Below are 22,998 nucleotides of genomic sequence, written 5' to 3' on the forward strand. Positions count from 1 at the left end.
CTAAAAATACAAAAATTAGTTTGGCGTGGTGGCACATGCCTATAATCCCAGCTACTCAGGAGGCTGAGGCAGGAGAATTGCCTGAACCTGGGAGGCAGAGGTTGCAGTGAGCCGAGCTTGCGCCACTGCACTCCAGCCTGAGTGACAGAGGGAGACTCCGTCTCAAAAAAAAAAAAAAAAAAATCAGATATTTACTGCTCAGAGGATGATTCACACACTCTGTTTTGGCTGCCAGGAAACTACTGCATATATGTCTGGACATGCAGCTCTCTGCCGCTCCCCTAAGAATATTCCATCATAAGAACCATACTGTTTTGCCTCACTCCACTATGGGAGACTTTAAATGCTGTCAAACATCTGACAGTGTTTAATTCTGACTGTTTAATTCTCCAAACCTCAATAGGCTCTGAAAATAAGGAAATCATCTACAAAATGGAACTTCATGTGGGGAAAAACATGCTTAGTCACAAAGGTAGGTGCCACTCCACCTAACCCATGATCATCACAAGAATGGGAGCAGCCCCATTGACTCACTCACTCTTTGGCAGATACTCGGCATCACTTTCGTTTCCACTGGTTTCACCTGAAAAGAGAGAAGGAGTTTCCATTTGTATTGTCCAACAGTAGGAAGTACATGAGGATGAGAACAATGTAAACCCACAAACCTGGGGACTTGGAGTAGGGAATAATAAAGCTGCTGAGCCTTTCTCCAAACCACTTGGTTGTATCAAGTTGGGATAGTTACCAAAAGAGAGTAAAAAGCTCAAAGAGGAAACTCCTCTACTACATCTTCTTCCCACACCCTACTTCACTCCTCGGCTCCCCTCTCATCCCTAATTCTAGAAACTAATTGCATTTCAGACCAGTTTTAAGAAGTCTAGTTCAGAGTGGATTCTATTTCTATATCCACATAGTTGTTTGTATATTCCAAATAGAGTATCAAAGGCAAACATCAACAGGGCTAAACAAGAATCTAAACACCAACCAGACTATAAATTTAGAATAACAGGAAAACATGAGAACTAGGAGAGAGATATTACCAAGTCAGCCTACCTCTTCTATGGTGCCTCTAAGTGCCTCTAAACTACTTCTAGTCCATATGGATCTTTACTCCAAATTCTCATAGTACTCATACTGCTTTGAACTATTCTTACTTTCCCCAATCAGATTTTAAGTATTTTGGGGACAAGGGGCTATCTTGTTTTCCCAAGGGAGTGTTTTGTATAATTCTGAGAGCACAGGCAACACACACACACACACACACACACACACACACACACACACACACAGCAGCTTTTAAAATAAATAAATGAAACATTTCTAGATTAAGTTTGAAAAGTTAAAGCAAAATAGAAATACAAAGAAAGGGAAAAAATAAGGCCTAGAAGTCATAAGTGAAATTTGATTATATAAACTTGTATCTAATTTAAAAATCAGTATTAAACTCAAAAAGTGAACGATAAACTGGGAAAATATTTGTAAACACATTGCAGACACAAGGCTAAGTTTCTTAATATTCAAAGAACTGTTACAAATCAAGAAGAAAAAGCACAACAGAAAAAGGAATAAAGGGTGGGAATAGGCAATTCATAGAAAAAGATTTATAAGTTGTTGATAAACATGAAAACTGCCCAAATTCATAACGAAATAAATGTAAATTAAAACAATAAACAAGACATACATTTTCAACCATGATATTGCCATAAAAAGCTTTAATAAAGCATAGTATTTATTGATGAAGATTATGGGGAAAGAGGTATTTTCAAATGATGTTTGTAGAAACAAGCTGTTACAATCTGTTTGTGGGACAATTTGGCAGCAGTTATAAATTTTTTTTTTTTTTTTTTTTTTTTTTTTTTTTTGAGACAGGGTCTCACTCTGCTGCACAGGCTACAGTGCAGTGGCACAATCTTGGCTCACTGCAACCTCTGCCTCTCGGACTCAACTGATCCCCCCTACCTCAGCTTCCAGAGTAGGCTGGGACTACAGGCGTGTGCCACCACACCCAGCTAATTTTTTTTTTTTTTTTGAGACAGAGTCTCACTCTGTCGCCCAGGCTGGAGTGCAGTGGCACAATCTCGGCTCACTACAACCTCCACCTCCAGGGTTCAAGCAGTTCTCCTGCCTCAGCCTCCTGAGTAGCTGGGATTACAGGCGTGTGCCGCCACACTGGGCTAATTTTTGTATTTTTAGTAGAGACAGGGTTTCACCGGGTTGGTCAGGCTGGTCTTGAATTCCTGACCTCGTGATCTGCCCATCTTGGCCTCCCAAAGTGCTGGGATTATAGGCATGAGCCACCGCACCCAGCCACCCAGCTAATTTTTGTATTTTTTGTAGAGACGGGGTTTCGTCATGTTGCCCAGGCTAGTCTCAAACTCCTGGGGTCAAGTGATCCACCCGCCTCAGCCTCCCAAAGTGCTGGAGTTACAGGTGTGAGCCACCATGCCTGGCCAACATTTTAAATCCATATGTTCTTTGATTAAGCTCACTGCTAGGAACTTATTCTACAAAAATAGTCTTATATAGAAATATAAGTAAAAGATGCATTTGCAGCATTGTTTGAAGATTTTTATGTAGACACACACACTTTTAAATATCCACAGGTTAAATAAAAGGTTAGAAACAACTAAACTGTCTACTAGCTAAATAAAATTTTACATCTATGCAATGAAATACAGTACAGCTATGTGGATCTCTATGTGTTGATACTGAAAGAGCTCTGAAGTACATTAATTAAGCTTTTTAAAAAGGAAGGCATACAAAGTCTGAATAGTGTAAGAGTATTTGTGTAGAAAATGTATTTGCGTGCACATGAAATTTTCTAGGTGTGCAAGGAGGAGGTTTGGAAAACTCTGGCTTTTCATTTTATAATAAGGAATAAGAGAACATTAAAATAAATGCTGCCTATTCTTAAGATAGGTGGGAAAGACACATAAGAGATGTTACAGAAAAAATGCTTATTTAAATATTGCATATTACATATGTTTTATAACTCAAAATTAACCACCATGACAAAAAGTATAGTGTGACTATAAAATATTATTCAGAGAAAGAAACAAACACTGTGAGCTCCTGGTCCTATCTATAGTCTTAGTACCAGGTATCTCTTAGAAACTTAGGAAGTGTTTGGAAAGAAAGAAAAGAGAGAAGAAAGGGAGAAAAGGCAATATAACTGGAAAAGCCCTTATAAAAGATCACTTAATTGGTTTAATATATTCACATCTATGGGTTTTGATGACGTGTATTCTAAGACAATGAATGAAGGTTAGTGGGATTATGAGCCAAGAGAAAAATCTACTGAGAATCCACAGGGATCGAAAAAGTACCAGATTGTCCTCTTTTAATATGAGACTTCAACACACAAAATTATAATGACAGAATTGAAGAAGGCTGATAAGTCATTTTGTAATACCTGAAAACTGAAAGTTAAGAAATATTTAGGGCCAGGTATGGTGGCTCATACCTATAATCCCAGCATTTTCGGAGGCCAAGGCAGAAGGATCGCTTGAGCCCAGGAATTCAAGACCAGCCGGGCAACATGGTGAGATTTTGTCTCTACGAAAAATTAAAAATTAGCCGGGTGTGGTGGGCATGAGCCTGTGGTCCCAGCTACTCAGGAGGCTCTGGTGGGAGGATCGCTTGAACCCAGGAGGTTGAGGCTGCAGTGAACCATGTTTGCATCATTGCACCCCAGCCTGTGTGACAGAGTGAGACTCTGTCTTGAAAAAAAAAAAAAAAAACTGAAGAAATATTTAGGTTGGAATATATTCAGTAAACTCTAGCAGGGACTTCACAGTAGGTAAATATAATTATCTATTGTATTAGGCATTGTTGATATACAGACAAAAGCTTAAGGAGGAAAATGAAAATCTGAGAACTGTGATAACAAAGCCAGGAGATCCTCAGGCATGAGAGAAATTCCTCTGGTGCATTGGAGGAGTTGGTCACAGAGGTAGGTAAAGGTAAATGCTTATTTTATTTGAGCCACAAGTGAAGTGTTACAATGTAGAGGCTGCTCCTTTTTTCTTTACTTTTGTTTTGGACAGCAGAAGTTGGCTAGAAGTTGGAGGATTTTTTTTTCTTTTCAACATTAAAACAGTTAAAACAAAATTTTGGCTCTTCAAAAACTTGTCTTAGAACCAAATTTACTACAATGTTCCTATTCCATAAGGCATAGACATACAAATAAATTAAGGGCTTGGTAATAACCTACTTAGAAATACCTGGGCACAGTGGCTCATGCCTGTAATCCCAGTACTTTGGGAGGCCGAGGCGGGTGGATCACGAGGTCAAGAGATTGAGACCATCCTGGCCAATGTGGTGAAACCTTGTCTCTTCTAAAAAAAATACAAAAATTAGCTGGGCATGGTGGCACACGCCTGTAATCACAGCTACTCGGGAGGCTGAGGCAGGAGAATTGCTTAAACCCAGGAGGCAGAGGTTGCAGTGAGCCGAGATCGCACAACTGCACCCCAGCCTGGGCAACAGAGCAAGACTCCGTCTCAAAAAAAAAAAAAAAAAAAAAAACCTGAAGAGAGTAGTTATGAATAGACTGCTGTTAATCTGAGAAAATGTTAATGTTTTACAAGCACTTGTCCTGGCCCCAGTGTATGATAATTTATGTGATTTGCAATGTGTAATTTATTTCCTTATCTGTAAAATAATGAAAATACTATCTGCCACGGAGTTATTTAGAAAATTAATAATAATGCATCAGAAAGGATGCAGCACAATACCTGGCACCAGTTTTCATTTTCTATGTCTAGTTTTAAATAACACACAAAAATACCTTTGACAATACCATTGTTGAAGATAAAAAAATACACAGAAAAGAGATGATTAAACTGCTAAAAATCAAGATTTATGAGAAAGTTAACCGTTGATGATAGAAAAAGATAAGCTACGTGGAGCCATGCTCCTTGATTCAAATCTATGCTTCCTCCTCTGTCTTAGCTTCTTTGTTTGTAAAATTATAATAGTTCCTACCTCCTAGTGTTGTCATATGTTATACATGAGATAAAATATGTAAAGAAACTATTACTTCATTCCATAAATGGTAGCTACTATTAATAACAATGACCAAAAGTATTTCTTCCCCAGAGAAGATTGAAACATGTTTTAGTAATTGCCTCTCAAATTATGAAAACTCACGTTAAAAACAGTGACCAGTTGATTTTAATCAGTACATAGCAGGAAAGAGACTTAAGATGTAACCCAGAAGATTTTATTTTCATATAGTAAGTTGTTAGAATATAAAATAGGTTTTTAAGGGTAATTAAGAAAATTCTGGCTGGGGGCCGGGCGCAGTGGCTCACGCCTGTAATCCCAGCACTTTGGGAGACTGAGGCGGGTGGATCACGAGGTCAGAAGATTGAGACCATCCTGGCTAACATGGTGAATGTTAATGTCTCTACTAAAAATACAAAAAATTAGCCGGGTGTGGTGGTGGGCACCTGTAATCCCAGCTACTCGGGAGGCTGAGGCAGGAGAATGGCATGAACCCGGGAAGCGGAGCTTGCAGTGAGCCGAGATCGCACGACTGGACTCCAGCCTGGGTGACAGAGCAAGACTGTCTCAAAAGAAAAGAAAAGAAAAAGAAAAAGAAAAAAAAAAAGAAAATTCTGGCCAGGTATGGTGGCTCATGCCTGTAATCCTAGCACTCTGGGAGGCCCAGGCAGGTGGATCATTTGAGGTCAGGAGTTCAAGATCAGCCTGGCCAATATGGTGAAATCCCATCTCAACTAAAAATACAAAAAATTAGCTGGGTGTGGTGCCGTGCGCCTGTAATCCCAAGCTCCTCAGGAGAAAGAGGCAGGAGAATCACTTGAATCCAGAAGGCAGAGGTTGCAGTGAGCTGAAATTGCACCACTGCACTCCAGCCTGGGTGACAGAGTGAGACTCTGTATCAAAAAGAAAAAAAAAAAAGAAAATTCTGTCTTTAGAAGTCTGCAAAAAGAAGAAACATTCTCCTCTGCTATGACTTAGCTGGTGTTTCTCACTAAGGAACTTATAAACAAAAACTGCTAAATTCTACATATTTGCCAGATGCATTAGTCCATTTTCACACTGCTGATAAAGACATACCCAAGGCTGGGCATGGTGGCTCACGTCTGTAATCCCAGCACTTTGAGAGGCTGAGCTGGTGGATCACCTGAGGTCAGGAGTTCGAGATCAGCCTGGCCAACATGATGAAACCCCGTCTCTACTACAAATACAAAAAATTAGCCGGGTGTGGTGGCAGGCGCTTGTAATCCCAGCTACTTGGGAGTCTGAGGCAGGAGAATCCCTTGAACCCAGGAGATAGAGGTTGCACTGAGCCGAGATCATGCCATTGCACTCCAGCCTCGGCAACAAGAGCAAAACTCCATCTCAAAAAAAAAGACATACCTGAGACTGGGAAGCAAAAGAGGCTGAACTCGACTTACAGTTCCATATGGCTAGGGAGGCCTCAGAATCATGGTGGGAGGCAAAAGGCACTTCTTACATGGTGGCAGCAAGAGAAAATCAGACGAAGCAAATGCAGAAACCCCTGATAAACCCATCAGTTCTCGTAAGACTTATTCACTCTCACGAGAATAGCATGGGAAAGACCGGCCCCCATGATTCAATTACTTCCCCCTGGGTCCCTCCCACAACATATGGGAATTCTGGGAGATATGATTCAAGTTGAGATTTGGGTAGGGACACAGCCAAACCATATCCCCAGACAACCAAGTTAAGAATCTTGCATAAGTTTTTAAGAAAGTTCTAATGATTTATTATGAATGCTGACAATTTCTTAATTAACAATGTAAGTTTTATCTAGGCATCTGAAGGATAAAACTTATTATTTTTTTTCTTTTTTGAGATGGAGTCTCACTCTGTCACCCAGGCTGGAGTGCAGTGGCGCGATCTCACCTCACTGCAACCTCTGCCTCCTGGGTTCAAGTGACTCTCCTGCCTCAGCCTCCTGAGTAGCTGGGATTATGGGCACACGCCACCACGCCTGGCTAATTTTTGTATTTTTAGTAGAGACAGGTTTCTCTATGTTGGTCAGGCTGGTCTCGAACTCCTGACCTTGTGATCTGCCTGCCTCAGCCTACCAAGTGCTGGGATTACAGGCGTAAGCCACCACACCTGGCCAGGATAATACTTATTAAATGACTACAAGTTGAGTACCACATACCTTCAGTCAAAAAAAAAAAACAGATAAATCAATATAAATTATCCAGTCTGAAGAACAGATTGAAAAATTTTAAAATATCCTGAGAAAAAAAAAAGACTAATGTTTTCCTAGCTAGAACAAAAGAGTCTATACTGATAAATGATTATAAATCAAAGTAATAGTGATTCAATTTGTCTATGAAATTTAGTCTCAATGGTTTATGATTATTTTTTCATTTATTTATTTGTTCATCCAATAGTTATTACTTGGCACAGAATAAAATAAAATGGATTTGAGAAACAATCCCTTATCTTAAAGAAGTTTATGCTTAAGTGGGATAACAGGAAAGTAAACCAAATTTTTTTTTTTTTTGAGATGGAGTCTTGCTCTGTCGTCCAGACTGGAGTGCAGTGGTGCGATTTCGGCTCACTGCAAGCTCGGCCTCCCGGGTTCACGCCATTCTCCTGCCTCAGCCTCCCGAGTAGCTGGGACTACAGGCGCCTGCCACCACGCCTGGCTAATTTTTTGTATTTTTAGTAGAGACAGGGTTTCACCGTTTTAGCCAGGATGGTCTCGATCTCCTGACCTTGTGATCCACCCGCCTTGGCCTCCCAAAGTGCTGGGATTACAGGTGTGAGCCACCACGCCCGGCCCCAAAATTTTTAATACACATCAAACATTAAGTTATATGGTGATTCTCCTCTCATATCCTGACAGCTACAGGATAGCTGGAACGAAAAACAATTCTTACCTTTTGTCGGAGGTAATTCCTTTCCAGTGTAAGAATGTAACTTTACCTTCTTCTTCCCTCTTTTAGATTCAAATATGTCATCTATTTTCAATACAAGCTGAAAAAAGACCAGAAAAATACAAATTAAGACCAACACTCAAAAGTTTCACAGTTTGATGACATTAATCTATTAGGGATTCTTATTCAGAGAAAAGACCTATTTTATAAATAGAAACCTTTGCCTTTTTGAATTTTGGATTTAAAATGATGATCTTTAATTAGATGATATGTTGTTCTAATACCAAGTTCACATAACATGGGGAAGGAAAGCAGGAAAGGATATTGGATGAACCCAGCACAGGCTTTTAGATTCCTTGTCACTCCATGTCACAACATGCAGGAAATGTGGCTATTGCCCTTTGTGTAGTGATCAAGCCTTTACTATTAAACTCAAGTTTTCACTTGCCTGGAGTAGGAAGTGGAACACTCATTTATCTGAAAGGCAGGGTGAGGTATAGTTATTTCTGCTCCCAGAAATTCTTCCCAAGGAGCAGATAAACATACTTAGAAAGCTTTTGTCAAGGGAATATTCTAAGAGTACTAACATTATAATTTATTTTAGAAATATGTCATAAAATTAGGAGAGCCAAATATACTCAAATACAAAAACTATGTTTTTTCTTCCACTCATCAATCTATTTCTCAAGCAAGTAAAATCCAGACTATTTATTTTAAAATTGTTATATAATTGCTTCTCTCCATTTCATAAGTATTACTCATTAGAAATTTTTCTTTGCTACTGGGAGAGATGTGTGTGTGTGTAAGAGAAACAGACAGGAGACACACACAGAATGCGGTAAAAAAGAGGAAAGATTCGGAGCTGATCAACAGGTACTTTTAAAAGGAGGAATTGATCAGTTTTTCTATAAATACTTTTCTTTTTTTCTTAAAATTCCAAGCTTTTCTTAAGTATTAGTCCTGATTTAACATACTTAATGCCTAGAATTACAATTGTTAGGAACATTATATATGATAACAACCAATAAAGTTGCCCGAGAAAAACGCTCTTGTATTCTCTTTTGTCCTTGTTTCTCTAGCCATCCTGACAATCGACAGGCAGTGAATCAGTCCAGTGCAAACCACTGTCCCCTGCCAACCACTCACCCCCCAAAAAACATGCAAGAAACATATGCTTCCAAAACACAGATTATTACAACATTTTTGGATGAGTTTGTGCTCTTAAAGATTTTTATCACTGCAATTCAAGTGAAAAATTGCCAATGTTCTTAAATATTACTATTACAAAAAACAAATAAGAGAATCTAAAATAAAAAAGTACTAAGGGCTATAGGAAAGATGTATGGAAATAAATATATATTTGGGTTACATAATGACCCAAAATAGCATAATTATTAATTTGCATTTGAAAAGTAGAATCAAAAGTATATTCAAGTATAAAGGAAAGATAACTGTTCTAAAACTATGCGATAAAGTGATAAATTTAAATTTCTGTCATGAGCTAGGAAGAAGAGCCTTCTAGTTACAAGAAATACTGTAGAATATTCTTCCTAAGAAATGACGGAAATCATACTGCTGTACACACAACACAAACAATAAAGGTAGTAGGAAATGTACTCTAGCAAACAATCCCACACAGGCTTCCACAGCAGGGAAGGAAAGGAAGAGTGGGGAAGAGGCAAATGGACTACATCAGTGAGGTGAAACTGTGAAGCAGTTTCCCTTCCAGGGACAGCTGGAGGCATTAAAGGGGAAATAAATGAAAATGGACTTTCTTATAGAATGTTGTTCTAGAAGATACTCCAAAGCCAAAATTTGTATTGCATAAGGGACATCCTAAAAAGATTCAATCCAAGGAGGGTCACAGGTAGAAATGCTGTCATGGCTTGTTCCTGCCTGACAATTAAGAATTCATAATCATTTTTTTCTCCTCACTTCTCCAAAAACCTTCAGAAAAAATATTAGAAAGGGAAAAGTTAGATCCTATCACCTACAATCAGATACAGAACAAGTTTTGAGTACTTGAGATCCATAATACATAAAACATTGAGGCATGAAATCGAAAGCACTGTAAAGCCTCCCTGGGTCTCATTAAACTCTATAATCCATAATTCCTAAATATTTGTTAATGCCATTATAAGAACCACATCTTAAATGCAATCCCTTAAGGTGTTTGCATTCTTCTCCCTATTAACACACAATTTGTTGTTGCTGGGCCATGTGGGAGGCTGCTTTGTTGTGCCAACATGATCTACCAGAGGGCGCAGCTACTGCAAGATGCCTGGCAGTTCTTTAAGACTCTTTTTAAAAAAATATTCCTCATGATGCACAGAAAGATAAACAGTTACATTTTTTTTTTTTTCACTAAGAGAGATCAGTTTAGCTTTAAAAAACCTCTATGTCTTTAACTTTTCACATAGTAAAGAGGAAGGGGCAGAAAACGGATAAGAATTAAAACTGTGGAATAGAATATTTCCCAAGGAACAAATCAACAGTTACTAACCCAAGAAACAGATGTGACTTTTGTTTAATGTTAAAATCAGGTACAAATTACATGTTAAATGAACACATATAGCTAATTCAGATGGGGTTAAAGAAGGAATAATATTTAAGTGATCTGATTTATTCATTACAGCAGAGTATGTGCATAGTATTTTGACAATCCTGAAAACACCCTGCATTACAGAAAAACAAAGTAACAGAGAAAGTTTAAAATTTTTTCATATAATTTCTTAAGTGTTTCTCCCAAAAGAAAATGTCTATTAGTCAGGTGCAGTGGCTCACACCTGCAGTCCCGGAACTCTGGGGGCCAGGGCAAGAGGATTGCTTGAGGCCAGGAGTTCAAGACCAGCCTGGGCAATATAGCGAGACTCTGTCTCTAAAAATAAGTAAATAAATAAGAAAAAAAAAATATATGTCTGCCTGCAAGTAATCTCAATTTCTTCATTTTGGTTGCAATGCTTCTAGTAGAGATGATGTACAGACTTACTGCCTTTTCTCCCTTGAGGGAGAAGTCATTTATTTATTATGATTGCTGATAATTTCCATTCCCAAGTAATAGATTTGTTTTTTTCTTTGGAAATTTTTGCCCCAAATAAATGGCATATACTTTTTCGTTACTGAAAATCTGTAAACTCAAGCACAAAACTGAACTCACTTTGGCAATCATATGAATGAGTGAATTAGAACACTGAAGCCATCCTGAGAGAACGCCCTTTTATATAAGATTCTGGTGCTTCCTTGAAATAGGCAGACGATTTTAATGAGAGCTAAGGTAACTGAAGTGAAGTCCCCATCTAAATCAATTTAAAAATCCACAACGAAACTCTGGCAAAAGCCATTCATGCACTTCTCTAGCATGAGCAAAAATTTAAAACATAACGCTGCCTTCTAAGTCTTCTAATCCCAGTAGGTCAGTTCTAACCTATTATTCATTTCGGTCTAAAGTTTACTTATTCTCATTCATGGAAATGCTGAAGTAAGAGTCAAAGAATGAAAGCACTGGAGTCTTTACCCTTGGAAGATTTTTCCTTTTCGTGTTTGCAACTTCACCAGCTCGGAAAAGCTTCCATTCCGTTAAAGTGACCGGCAAAGTTGTATCTTTTGTAAGCTTTGACCGCAAATAAGCTTGTGAGTTCTTTACTTCCATAGTCTTCCGGTGAAGGAACTGAGGTTTGGGAGGGAGCTAAAACAGGAGAAGATGTACTGGTAAGATCACCTAGTTTTGCTGTTGTTGCTTGTTTGTTTGTTTGAGATGGGGTCTTGCTCTGTCGCCCAGGCTGGAATGCAGTGGCACGATCATGGCTCATTGCAGCCTTGATCTCCTGAGCTCAAGTGATCCCCCTACCTCAGCCCCTTGAGCAGCTGGGACTACAGGCACGTGTCACCACATCCGGCTAATTTTTTCTTTTTTTTGGTAGAGATGGGGTTTTGCCAGGTTGCCCAGGCTGGTCTCAAACTCCTGGGCTCAAGCAATCCTCCCACCTCAGCCTCCCAAAGTTCTGGGATTACAGGTGTGAGCCACTGCACCTGGCCAGCATCATCTAGTTAATGCCTGTATTATCATACAAAGTCAAAGCTATTCCAGAAATGTATTTATCCTATATTTCATTTAAAATCATTTCAAATGAAGATAACATAATTTCTTTCTCACCATTTGTAAAGAAGTTTCTCAGGTTTCTAATCCAAAGTTCCACTACAAGGTAATCAAATTCCCAGAAAACAATGGGTCACAGTTTTCATGAACTCTAGGGAGCCTTTGCTTCTAGGCGTCTCACATACTTTCAGGGACTAGGAAGGTGATTTAATGGCCATAGGTTGATGTAGACTAATAGGGAGAGTGGGAACTATAGTAAACTGAAAAGTTCATGGCTGTCTAAAGGCATATATATTCAATTATTTTTGAAGTGTTAAAACAACAACCAAAAAAAAAAAAAAAGCTGTATGTTATCCCAAAAAACAAAACAAAAATAAAAAAAACCACCACCAACATTAAAACTTACATTTCAGTGCCTCTTAGTTCTGGACCCAGTTAAATCCCCTTAATCTTTTTGTAGATACCATGAATAAGATTCTAATGTTTTCTTCAATTCATTATCTGGTTATACCTTGGGTGCTTTAAAAGCACTTTTAGCGGGTGGTAGCTTCCATGCTGAAGGGGATCTCCACATAGGTAAAGGCTGCACTGGAATATCTTCATATGGATTTTCTTTGGTGGGATCTTAAAAAATAATTTAAAAATGTTTACATGAACATAATTAAATGCAAAGATAACCACAGCTGGCAAAAGAAAGAAAAAGCTAACTATGTTCAGCTTTCTTATTCTACATTGCTGTAGGGATGTGGGTTTCCAGATCAACAGCAATTTAAGCTTATGGGTTCAACAGAGCTAAAAGAATTCTCAAAATAATATATTATAAACATGTACTTATAAGCTGAGCAGTCTATCACATTAGTTGTAAAATTCATTAGAGAATAAAATAATTTATACACCAAACGTTTCCATGCTAAAGAGAAAAACCTAGAGCAATATATGCTTGATTATAGAAGAAAATACCATCCTACAATTAAGGGCTTCACCAAATACATAATCATTAAATTTAACTGCAAAGTTGTCAACACCTACATATGATATCTTCATAGATATTGTCCTCAGACTGTGTGTAATAAAGTGCTGACCCAGAATTTCTTCCAAGTTCTTCACGAATCGTCTGTGAGTTCCGATTTCGAAAGTGCTGAATATCCTCAAATTCAAAGGATTTCCTTAAAAAAGGAGATATATTTTAAAGTTATATCTTTCAAAACTCTAATCTTTATTTTTTAAAATTTTTATTTATTTGTTTGATTGTTTGTTTTATTATTATTTTTTGAGACAGAATCTCAGTCTGTTGCATAGGCTAGAGTTCAGTGGCACAATCTTAGCTCACTGAAACCTCTGCCTCCCAGGTTCAAGCGATTCTACATTGCTGTAGGGATGTTGCACCTGGGATTAGAGGCGCGTGCCACCATGCCCAGCTCTTTTTTGTGTTTTAGTAGAGATGAGGTTTCACCATGACCACCAGGCTGGTCTTGAACTCCTGACTTCAGGTGATCTGCCTGCCTCGGCCTCCCAAAGTGCTAGGATTACAGAAAATTCTAATCTTCTTTAAATTGGTATGGGAGACAGAAATAAATAAGTACAGAACTAGTGTGCAAAATTACAAAGGTGTTTTATCAGAGATCTAAGAATAATGAAGTAGGCTGTGCCTTACGAACACCATGAGAAAATTGGATGCTTGTAGCCAATCACATTCATGTTCTTCATTGGGTTCCTTTATTAAGTTCATTTTGTAAGGAAAAGTGGGGCTGAGGCCAGCATGCCCTAAATGAAGTGGAAGAATGTTACTGCTTCCCTACAGATTTTTTTGAATTTAATTTTTATTTTATGTTATTTTAGAGGCAGGGTCTCATTCTGCTGCCCAGGCTGGAGTGCAGTGAAGTGATCATGGCTCACTGTAGCCTGAGCTTTTGGGCTCAAGTAATACTCGCAAGTAGGTAGGACGACAGGAACACATCACTACACCTGGCTAATTTTTTCTTTTTTCTTTTTTCTTTTTTTTTTATAGAGACAGGGTCTCACTATGTTGCCCTGTCTAGTGTTTGGCTGGTCTTGAACTCCTGGCCTCAAGTGATCCTCCTGCCCCAGCCACCCAAAGTGCTGGGACTGAGCCACCACACCCAGCTCCTATAGATTAATTTTGTTTTTTTCTTTTCTTTTTTTTTTTTTTGAGACTGAGTCTTGCTCTGTCAGCCAGGCTGAAGTGCAGTGTCATGATCTCAGCTCACTGCAAGCTCAGCCTCCCAGGTTCAAGCGTTTCTTCTGCCTCAGCATCCCATATAGCTGGGACTACAGGTGCACACCACCACGCCCAGCTAATTTTGTATTTTTAGTAGAGACAGGGTTTCACCATGTTGGCCAGGCTGGTCTGGAACTCCTGACCTCAAGTGATCTGCCAGCCTCAGCCTCCCAAAGTGCTGGGATTACAGGAGCGAGCTACCGCGCCTGGCGCTGGCCCAGATTCTTAAAGATATATTAATAAAATGGAAGGTGTTCTGATGCTCTTATGTCAACAGATTATCTTAGCTATTACTACATTTCTATCTTTTTTCACTTCTTATTTTCCTTCCACATTAATCAACACCTGCATGTTCAAAGCAGGGGTTTCACCTAAGCTGGGAAATGGAAACTGGTTTGGAAAGGAAAAAGCAGCTCAATAATCCTGTAAGGAAAATACCTACAAGTCTTTATCTGTAGGATAAAAACATACCTTTTAGATCTTCCTCTGATTTTTCCACCATATTTCTTTGGTTCAGGTTCCTGAGAAGAGGCCAAAGAAGATTGTGCACAAGAGTTATTTTCACAGTATTTTTTGTCACAGTTTCTTTCTTTATACGGCGTAACACCAGATTCGGATAAATATCTGAATGTCCTACGAGGTTTTGGCAAAGGATTTATGGAAGGTCCACATTCTTGCCCCTCAGGTTCAGAGTAAATATTTTCTAAGCTCTTGGTTATTCCGTATGAACTATCCAGAACTCTGAAGTTCAGTTCTTTTTCTGAAGAGTCACAATGTTCTAAAGCCAAATTTAAGAGTTTATCTGGGGGAAGTGCTTCTATTTTCTTCCACAGTATTTGTGAGGTATAGAAGTTTCCTGGAGGTAATGAAGTCTCTGGATCTAAGACATCTTCTTTACAGCTTTCAATTTCTTTGACCCGAGAACATACCCAGTTGGATTCTGATTCATTTTTAAAGAAGTGTGTATCGTCATATTCATGTTTCTTATTTTCATTCTCACTTTGATCATGGCTTTTGGTATTTTCATTTATATCTAGACCCACATTTTCACGGCTGGTTACATCCAAGTTTTTGCTCTTTCTCTCAGCTATAGGATTTTTCTTAAGACGGATCTCTTGGTGACAGTTATATCTCACTCCAAAGTCCTTTGGACACCACTTTTCTGGATTAGATATACCATTAGCCCTTCCTTCCCATTGAGAAATTTTTTGTTTGATGTTTTTGCAGTGGCTTCTTGACAGTGTCTGAACAGTAGTACGAGAAAAACCAACATCCATGTTCCCAACTGGGTGAATGACAAGTGATGAATCTTACAAAGGTTCCATTACAAGTAAATGTGAAATATTGTATTCTTTATCCTGTCAGAATCCAAATGATTCCAGTATTTTCCCTTCATGTTTAACTTGTGAATCTCTTTGTAAAAAGAAAATTTTGATCAGTGATCCTTGTTGAAAATGGCTACAACCTGATCTTGAATAATCCTGTTAAAATGACACAAAAATATGTTAACACATTTTATAATTTCCTAATTTAAAACTCCACTAAAACATTGCCCACCTATCCCTACATAATTCATATACATTGCATATGTAAAAACATACCTGTCGTCTATTAAGTAATTCAACTACATAAAGGCACTCCTAAGATGGTGAGATAATAATACTAACAAAACATTATTTGTGGTATTTTTCAAATTGTCAGCTTTAATGTTCTGCCATATTTAATTTCCTAAAGTTAGGTAGAATGAGGTTTTAGAAGAGATTATACATAGCAGTATACAATATTTTTGTAATAAACTAATTCTTTTTTTTTTTGAGACAGAGTCTCGCTCTGTCACTAAGTCTGGAGTGCAGTGGTGGTGATCTTGGCTCACTGCAACCTCTGCCTCCTGGGTTCAAGTGATCTTCCACCTCAGCCTCCTGAGTAGCTGTGACTACAGGTACATGCCACCACACCCAACTAAGTTTTTGTATTTTTCGTAGAGACGGAGTTTCTCCATGTTGCCCAGGCTGGTCTTGAACTTCCTGAGTTCAAGCAATCCACCCCCTTGGCCTCCAAAAGTGCTGGGATTACAGGCATGAGGTACCGCACCCAGGCATAAATTAATTCTTTATGAAACCTTCTCTTAATGAAACAAGGAGCATATATATACACAGAATTACATCTCAAAACCCCCCCAAAATTTATATATGTCCACAGCAAGAGCCAGTTAGCATGGAAACACACCAATAGCCAACTTTCTCCTCCTGTCCTACGTTGATTAATAATATCAGCCCATCACATAGCCTATTTCAACTTTACTATTAGCAGCACAGGATTCCATATACACTAAAGACAACTCAAGGTGCCCATTAACTATCAGTTGCCTTAAAATGTAATAACCTATTTGACGACTGGACTTCACACATCTATGCTACCACACCCTTGACCCAAATCAATACAAATACTTACAGCCACTGTCACATTCCTTCCTTTCACACAGAGGCTTCATTCAGGCCCATAAACCGTTTCCTTATATGTAAGCTTCAGCGGAAAACTTTTCCTACCAACTGAGTAAAGACCTGATCTCAAGTTTTACTGTATACTTGTTAAAAATAGCAGTTGATTCAAAACTTCCTGAGGCAGGGATCATCCTTCCTTGAGCTTTGTCTGTGTGGCCTTGATTAACAGGCAGGAAAATATCTTAGCCCAGCTCTGTCAGTATAGCTGACCAAAACTGTTATATACAGAAAGCACACAAAAGTGTTATTCTTGGCAGAGCAACTGCTAACTAAGAATTCCATCAACTTTTATTTAAACCATTCCTACATACAAATTTCTGGGAAAACCAGCTTTGCCAGCAAATAAACTTTGGTGATAGTCTGACGCAAAAAAAAAAAAAAAAAAAAAAATCCAAAAAACTTTAAGAAATTAAGCTCATGTGGATGAAAAAAAATAACTATACCCAAAGCCCAAAGCACCAAAACTGTTGCACAGAACTCTTGATAAAAAACTAATGCATACAATTTAAAGATCTAATCTGCTACTGTTGATTATTAAAACTGAAAATTCTTTTCTTGCTTCTGGTATTTATAAGGAATTCCTAGGATTTTAGGGTGTCTTTGAGACTCAGGTTTTCTTCACTATAGACAAGACGGGACTTTTTTCTCCAGCTCCTGGGAAGCCCCTAGAGGTTTTTGGTGGTCCTGGTTAACCCTTTCTTTATTTTTCTCTGGTTAATGTGTCTTAAGTGTGAATGGCTCAAATTGAGAAAAAAAAATGAAAATTGTCAGGGCAAAAAAAAAATTTTAACTTGAAAATTACTAGCAACATGGCTGGGTGTGGTGGCTCATACTTGTCATCCCAGGACTTTAGGATGCTGAGGCAGGAGCATCACTTGAGGCCAGGAGTTTGTGACCAGCCTGGGCAATATAGTGAGACTTCATCTCTACTAAATAAATAAATAAATAAATAAATAAAATTAGCTGTGCATGGTGGCATGTACCTGTAGTCCCAGCTACAAGCTGGGAGGCTGAGGCAGGAGGACTGCTTGAGCCCAGATGTTGGAAGCTGCAGTAAGTTATGATCACAGCATTGCAATTTAGCCTGGGTGATGGAGCGAGACCCCAACTCAAAAAAAAAAAAAAAAGGTAAAAGTCAAATGACTGGCAACAAATGGCTAAATCTACGGAATTCACACACAAATATAAATGATGTGTACTGATGGTGTTTCAGTTGAACAGAGTAGCACAGCAGGGTAAGACTCTCCTAAAATATGTAGGTATTTTCTTTCTCCTAAATGTATGCTTTAATACATGATAGCTTTCGAAAAATGAACTATTTCAAAAATAAAAGCACTTTAATGAATTTTAACTAGATCTATGACTGTTACTGATAACACAGAAAATCTTTCTTAGAGCTGATTTCACAGTCCCAATTTTTGCCAAATTAACTTATACCCTTTATAATGTGGCTTGCGTGTTCTCACATACAGGTTGTGATTTTGTCCCGTGTAAAAATAAGAGTTGCTCACTTCAGTTGTTTTCTTACAGAAACCTCACATCTGTCCCTTTAATCTAATTATATTCTGAGCCACCTTGCTCCTCAGCGCCTCCTCTCCCATGGCTCTCCTAGCCTGCAAGATCTTATTCATTCCATTCCTCATCTTCCCAGTTTCTTGCCTTAACCTCCATTATTGGTAGACATCCTAACTCCTAAGTGCTGGCCCAACTTTCAAATCCTAGATCTCTCCCAAGATTTGTCTTTTGAAAACTTCCTAAAGCCAACTTATTTGTATACTTGTCCTAGAGACTGCTTTCTCAAGCTTGCTTTAACAGTTCTAACAGAAACAGAGGTTGAGAAAATCTAACAGTTTCAACAATTTTAAAAATCATTTTGTCTTTTCTTTTAACAGCATGAAATGAGTCAGAGACTTTTCCAGCTATTAAAAACTATTGAAGTCAGGTAGGATTCACAAAAAGAGAAGGTAGAGCACACATAACCACAATGGACAATCTCAACAAAAGAAACAACAGCGGTCATTCAGTTCCTCACCTGAACAACAGAAGTATAAACATAAAAACTCAAGCATGATTTTTTTCTTTTATGAGATGAAGTTTTGCTCTTGTTGCCCAGGCTGGAGTGCAATGGTGCAACCTCGGCTCACTGCAACCTCCGCCTCCCAGGTTCAAACAATTCTCCCGCCTCAGCCTCCTGAGTAGCTGGGATTACAGGTGCCCATCACCACACCCAGCTAATTTTTTATGTTTTTAGTAGAGACAGGGTTTCACCATGTTGGCCAGGCTGGTTTCGAACTCCTGACCTCAGGTGATCCACCCGCCTTAGCCTCCCAAAGTGCTGGGATTACAAGAGTGAGCCACTGTGCCTGGCCAAGCATGATTTTTAGAAGCATAATCAAACAGCATACTTGGAGATGACTCTTAATCATGTCCCTTTCTTTTTATTTTCTATTGCTCTTCTGTGTATTTATTTTCATCCAAGAAATATACCAACTGTAGTTTATCAGCTTAAAATATAATTTATAACATAACCTATCATATATAGAATTCTGTGTTTTTAACATATTAAGAGAAACCAATCTGAATTCAGTCCAGTAAATTAAATTCTCTTTGGGAAAGAGGATACTGATGTTCTATTTTACCAATTCAAGTCTTGGATGGGGCAAGTTTCTCACTCCAAATCTTTTAAAATATTTTATTTGATTAGATATAAGCATCTGGAAAAATAACTTGGAAGAATTTGGAACATTCTAAAACCTGATTTACAAAATAATGAAGGGGTACACTGTAAAAATAGTGAATTTTACCTTAATTAAAAAGAAAACTGGCTGGGCGTGGTGGCTCACGCCTGTAATCCCAGCACTTTGGGAGGCTGAGGCGGGCGGATCACGAGGTCAAGAAATCGAGACCATCCTGGCCAACACAGTGAAACCCCATCTCTACTAAAAATTAGCTGGGCATGGTGGCATACGCCTGTCATCCCAGCTACTACTCAGGAGGCTGAGGCAGGAGAATCGCTTGAACCCGGGAGGTAGAGGCTTCAGTGAGCCGAGATCGCGCCACTTCATTCCAGTCTGGCGACAGAGCGAGATTAGTTCAAAAAAAAAAAAGAAAAGAAAGAAAATTTATGAAAGGGACCAGGGAAACTTCACTTCTGGCCATGATGGAGTAGCTGAACTAGGCTTGCCTTTCCCACATCAATAACTATAAAACTGGAAAAATATATAAAATAAGTGCTTTCAGATACTGGATAACAGACAGCTTAAGATTGTGATCCCTGAAAGAAGAGAGGAAAATGAGGCAGGTCCTATGATGGCCCAGCTTTCTCCCTGGAAACTCCAGAAAGTAGGGTCAGGAGGGAGAACCCAAACAGACATGGCAACCTTACCGAGTTGAGGATAACAAGATTGGAATATGGAGACTGAGGCAAATGGAATTTTCAGGGCACAGTATCAGAAAAGAGAGCAACATAGAGAAAAAGCTCCAGAAATCTACATAGAGTCCCCTTGAATCTTTGGTTGAATACTAAGTTGCTAATGCATAGGATAATACTACATGAGGCTAGACAACAAACAACTAGTGGAGAAAGAAAAACTATGGGAGATTTTTAAGCTAACCCAGGGTTCACTAGCTCTGGGAAACCTTCAAAGTCCAACAACAGAGGAGCAACCTCATTGAATGCCCAGGTAATTCAGAAGAGAAACAAGAGGTCATGATTTACCAGTAGGATGAAATTAACCCTAGAGTAAAGACTATCTTAGAGCCACCCTAACAAGGATTAAGTTGATTCTTATGAAATTTAAGTACTCACAAAAACAAAATTCAATAATTTTTACATGAAGACAACTAAATCCAGACACCCAGCAATGTAACATTTAAAATGTCTGGGCACTGTGGCTGATGCCTGTAATCCCAGCACTTTGGGAGGCCAAGGTGGGTAGATCACCTGAGGTCAGAAGTTTGAGACCAGTCTGGCAAACATGGTGAAACCCCATCTCTACTAAAAATACAAAAATCAGCTGAATGTGGTGGCACATGCCTGTAATCCCAGCTACTGGGGTGGCTGAGGGAGGGGAAACTGCTTGTACACGGGAGGAGGAGGTTGCAGTGAGTCAAGATAGCACTCAAGCCTTGGCGACAGAGCAAGACTCCATCTCAAAAAATAAATTAAAAAAAATAAAATGAAATAAAATAAAATGTCCGTCATCTAATCAAAATTACTAAACATACAAAGAAACCTGAAAATGAGACCTATACCCAGGAGAAAAATCAATCAATAGAAGTAGAACTGGGCCGGGCGTGGTGGCTCACGCCTGTAATCCCAGCACTTTGGGAGGCCAAGGCAGGTGGATCATGAGGTCAGGAGATCGAGACCATCCTGGCTAACACGGTGAAACCCCATCTCTACTAAAAATACAAAAAATTAACCGGGTGTGGTGGCGGGTGCCTGTAGTCCCAGCTACTGGGGAGGCTGAGGCAGGAGAATGGCCAGAACATGGGAGGCGGAGCTTGCAGTGAGCCGAGATTGTGACACTGCACTCCAGCCTGGGCGACAGAGCGAGATTCTGTCTCAAAAAAGAGAAAAAAAAAGTAGAACCAAAATAATACAAAATAAAAGAAATCGAACCAAAACAACAGACATGATGGAATTGGCAGACAGGGACTTCAATTCAGCTATTATAAATATTTTCATAAATTTGAAGGAAAACATGAACATAAGTAGAGTAATGGAAGATATTAAAAAAAGACAACAAATAAAACTCCTGGAGCTTAAAAATATGCTATCTGAAATGAAAAATTCACTGGATGTGTTGAATAGCAGATTTTAGTTGTTTTAGAAGGAATGACCAATAAAGTGAATAAGTAGCAATAGAAACTGTTTTTAAAAAGCCTGAAGCACAAAGTGAAGAAAAAAAGCTAAAACAAAGATGAAAAACAGAGCTTCACTGGGACAACATCAAGTGGTTTTGCTTTACCCTACATATAACTGGAGTCGCAGAAATGAAGGGGTCGGGAGTGGGGACAAATATTTCAAGTAATAACAGATGAAAATTTTCTAAATTTGATGAAAACTCTAAACCCAAAGATCCAAGAGGCTCAACAAACCCCAAACAGGATAAACACAAAGAAAGCCACAAGGAAAACCATAACCAAGTTGCTAAAAACCAGTGATAAGCAGAAAATTCTTAAGAAGTCAGAGAAAAAAAATATATATACAGGGGAAACAAGGTAAGCCAGAAAACAAGGAACATTTTTAAAGTGCTAGGAAAAAAACCAACAACTGCAAATCTAGAATTCTAGATACAATCTTCAAAATGAAGGTGAAATAAAAATGCTTTCAGTTAAACATAAGCTGTAAAAATTTGTCAACAGCAGGCCTGCATTCAGAGCCACTGACATAATTTATGAGTCCAAGTACAAATTGAAAATGTGAGATCCCTGTTCAAAAGGCAGTAAAAGTGCCTTTAAAGGTACACATAAAGTTTTTTCTTTTCTTCTGCAGCCTTGCTTTCAACTTGTGGGTTTTTTTTTAAATTTTCTATTTAACATTGTTTTAAGTAAACAAAGAAAATTATGCTATTAGCAGAAATTTTACACTTATCTGTATTTAGTGCCCATTTTAAATGCAAATATGAGCACATTCAACTCGTATGCAGGATCACGTAAAAATTTTAAAGTTCTTCAAGTTGAAGAAAAAATGATACTAGATAGATATCTGGATCTAAAAAAGGAATGAGGAGAACAAAAAATGGTACTTGTGGATAAATATACAAGGCATATTTTTTATTAATCTCTTTAGAAGATGACTTGACTAAAGTAAACATAATAATACACTGTGAAATTTACAACAATGTGGAAATAAATGTAAGACAAGGCATAAAGGTAGGGATGGAAAATTGTGTATGGTGTTGTAAGTTTCTCTAACCCACAATGGAACTGAATTAAAAATCACTTTATGCCGGCGCGGTGGCTCATGCCTGTAATCCCAGCACTTTGGGAGGCAGAGGCAGGTGGATCTTGAGGTCAGGAGTTCAAAATCGGCCTGGCCAACATTGTGAAGCCCCATCCCTACTAAAAATACAGAAACTGGCCAGGCGTGGTGGTGCCTGCCTGTAATCCTAGCTACTCAGGAGGCTAAAGCATTAGAATCGCTTGAAGCAAGCGAGGTTGCAGTAAGCCAAGATTGCACCACTGTGCTCCAGCTTGGGCAACAGAGTGAGACCCTATCTCAAAAAAAAAAAAAAAAAGAAAGAGAAAGAAGGAAGGAAGGAA

At 38.6% G+C, this 22,998-nt stretch overlaps 1 protein-coding gene across 6 annotated transcripts in view; it reads right to left on the bottom strand.

Annotated features, from left to right (window-relative positions):
• The window catches only part of DENND2C (DENN domain containing 2C), an 87,555-nt gene that overhangs the window by 27,626 nt on the left and 36,931 nt on the right, over positions 1-22,998 (bottom strand). For all 6 annotated transcript variants that reach the window (XM_008973593.5, XM_055114249.2, XM_055114254.2 and 3 more), the window contains exons 2-7: positions 14,699-15,708; positions 13,018-13,154; positions 12,500-12,612; positions 11,407-11,577; positions 7,896-7,992; positions 539-583 (exon numbers count right to left, since the gene is read on the bottom strand). In XM_008973593.5, the coding sequence (XP_008971841.3) occupies positions 539-583; positions 7,896-7,992; positions 11,407-11,577; positions 12,500-12,612; positions 13,018-13,154; positions 14,699-15,504 (1,369 nt within the window). In that variant the 5' untranslated portion in view covers positions 15,505-15,708. The remainder of the gene's footprint in view (positions 1-538; positions 584-7,895; positions 7,993-11,406; positions 11,578-12,499; positions 12,613-13,017; positions 13,155-14,698; positions 15,709-22,998) is intronic.

This window comes from Pan paniscus, chromosome 1 (genome assembly GCF_029289425.2).
Source record: "Pan paniscus chromosome 1, NHGRI_mPanPan1-v2.0_pri, whole genome shotgun sequence".
In the NCBI taxonomy this organism is placed as follows: Eukaryota; Metazoa; Chordata; class Mammalia; order Primates; family Hominidae; genus Pan; species Pan paniscus.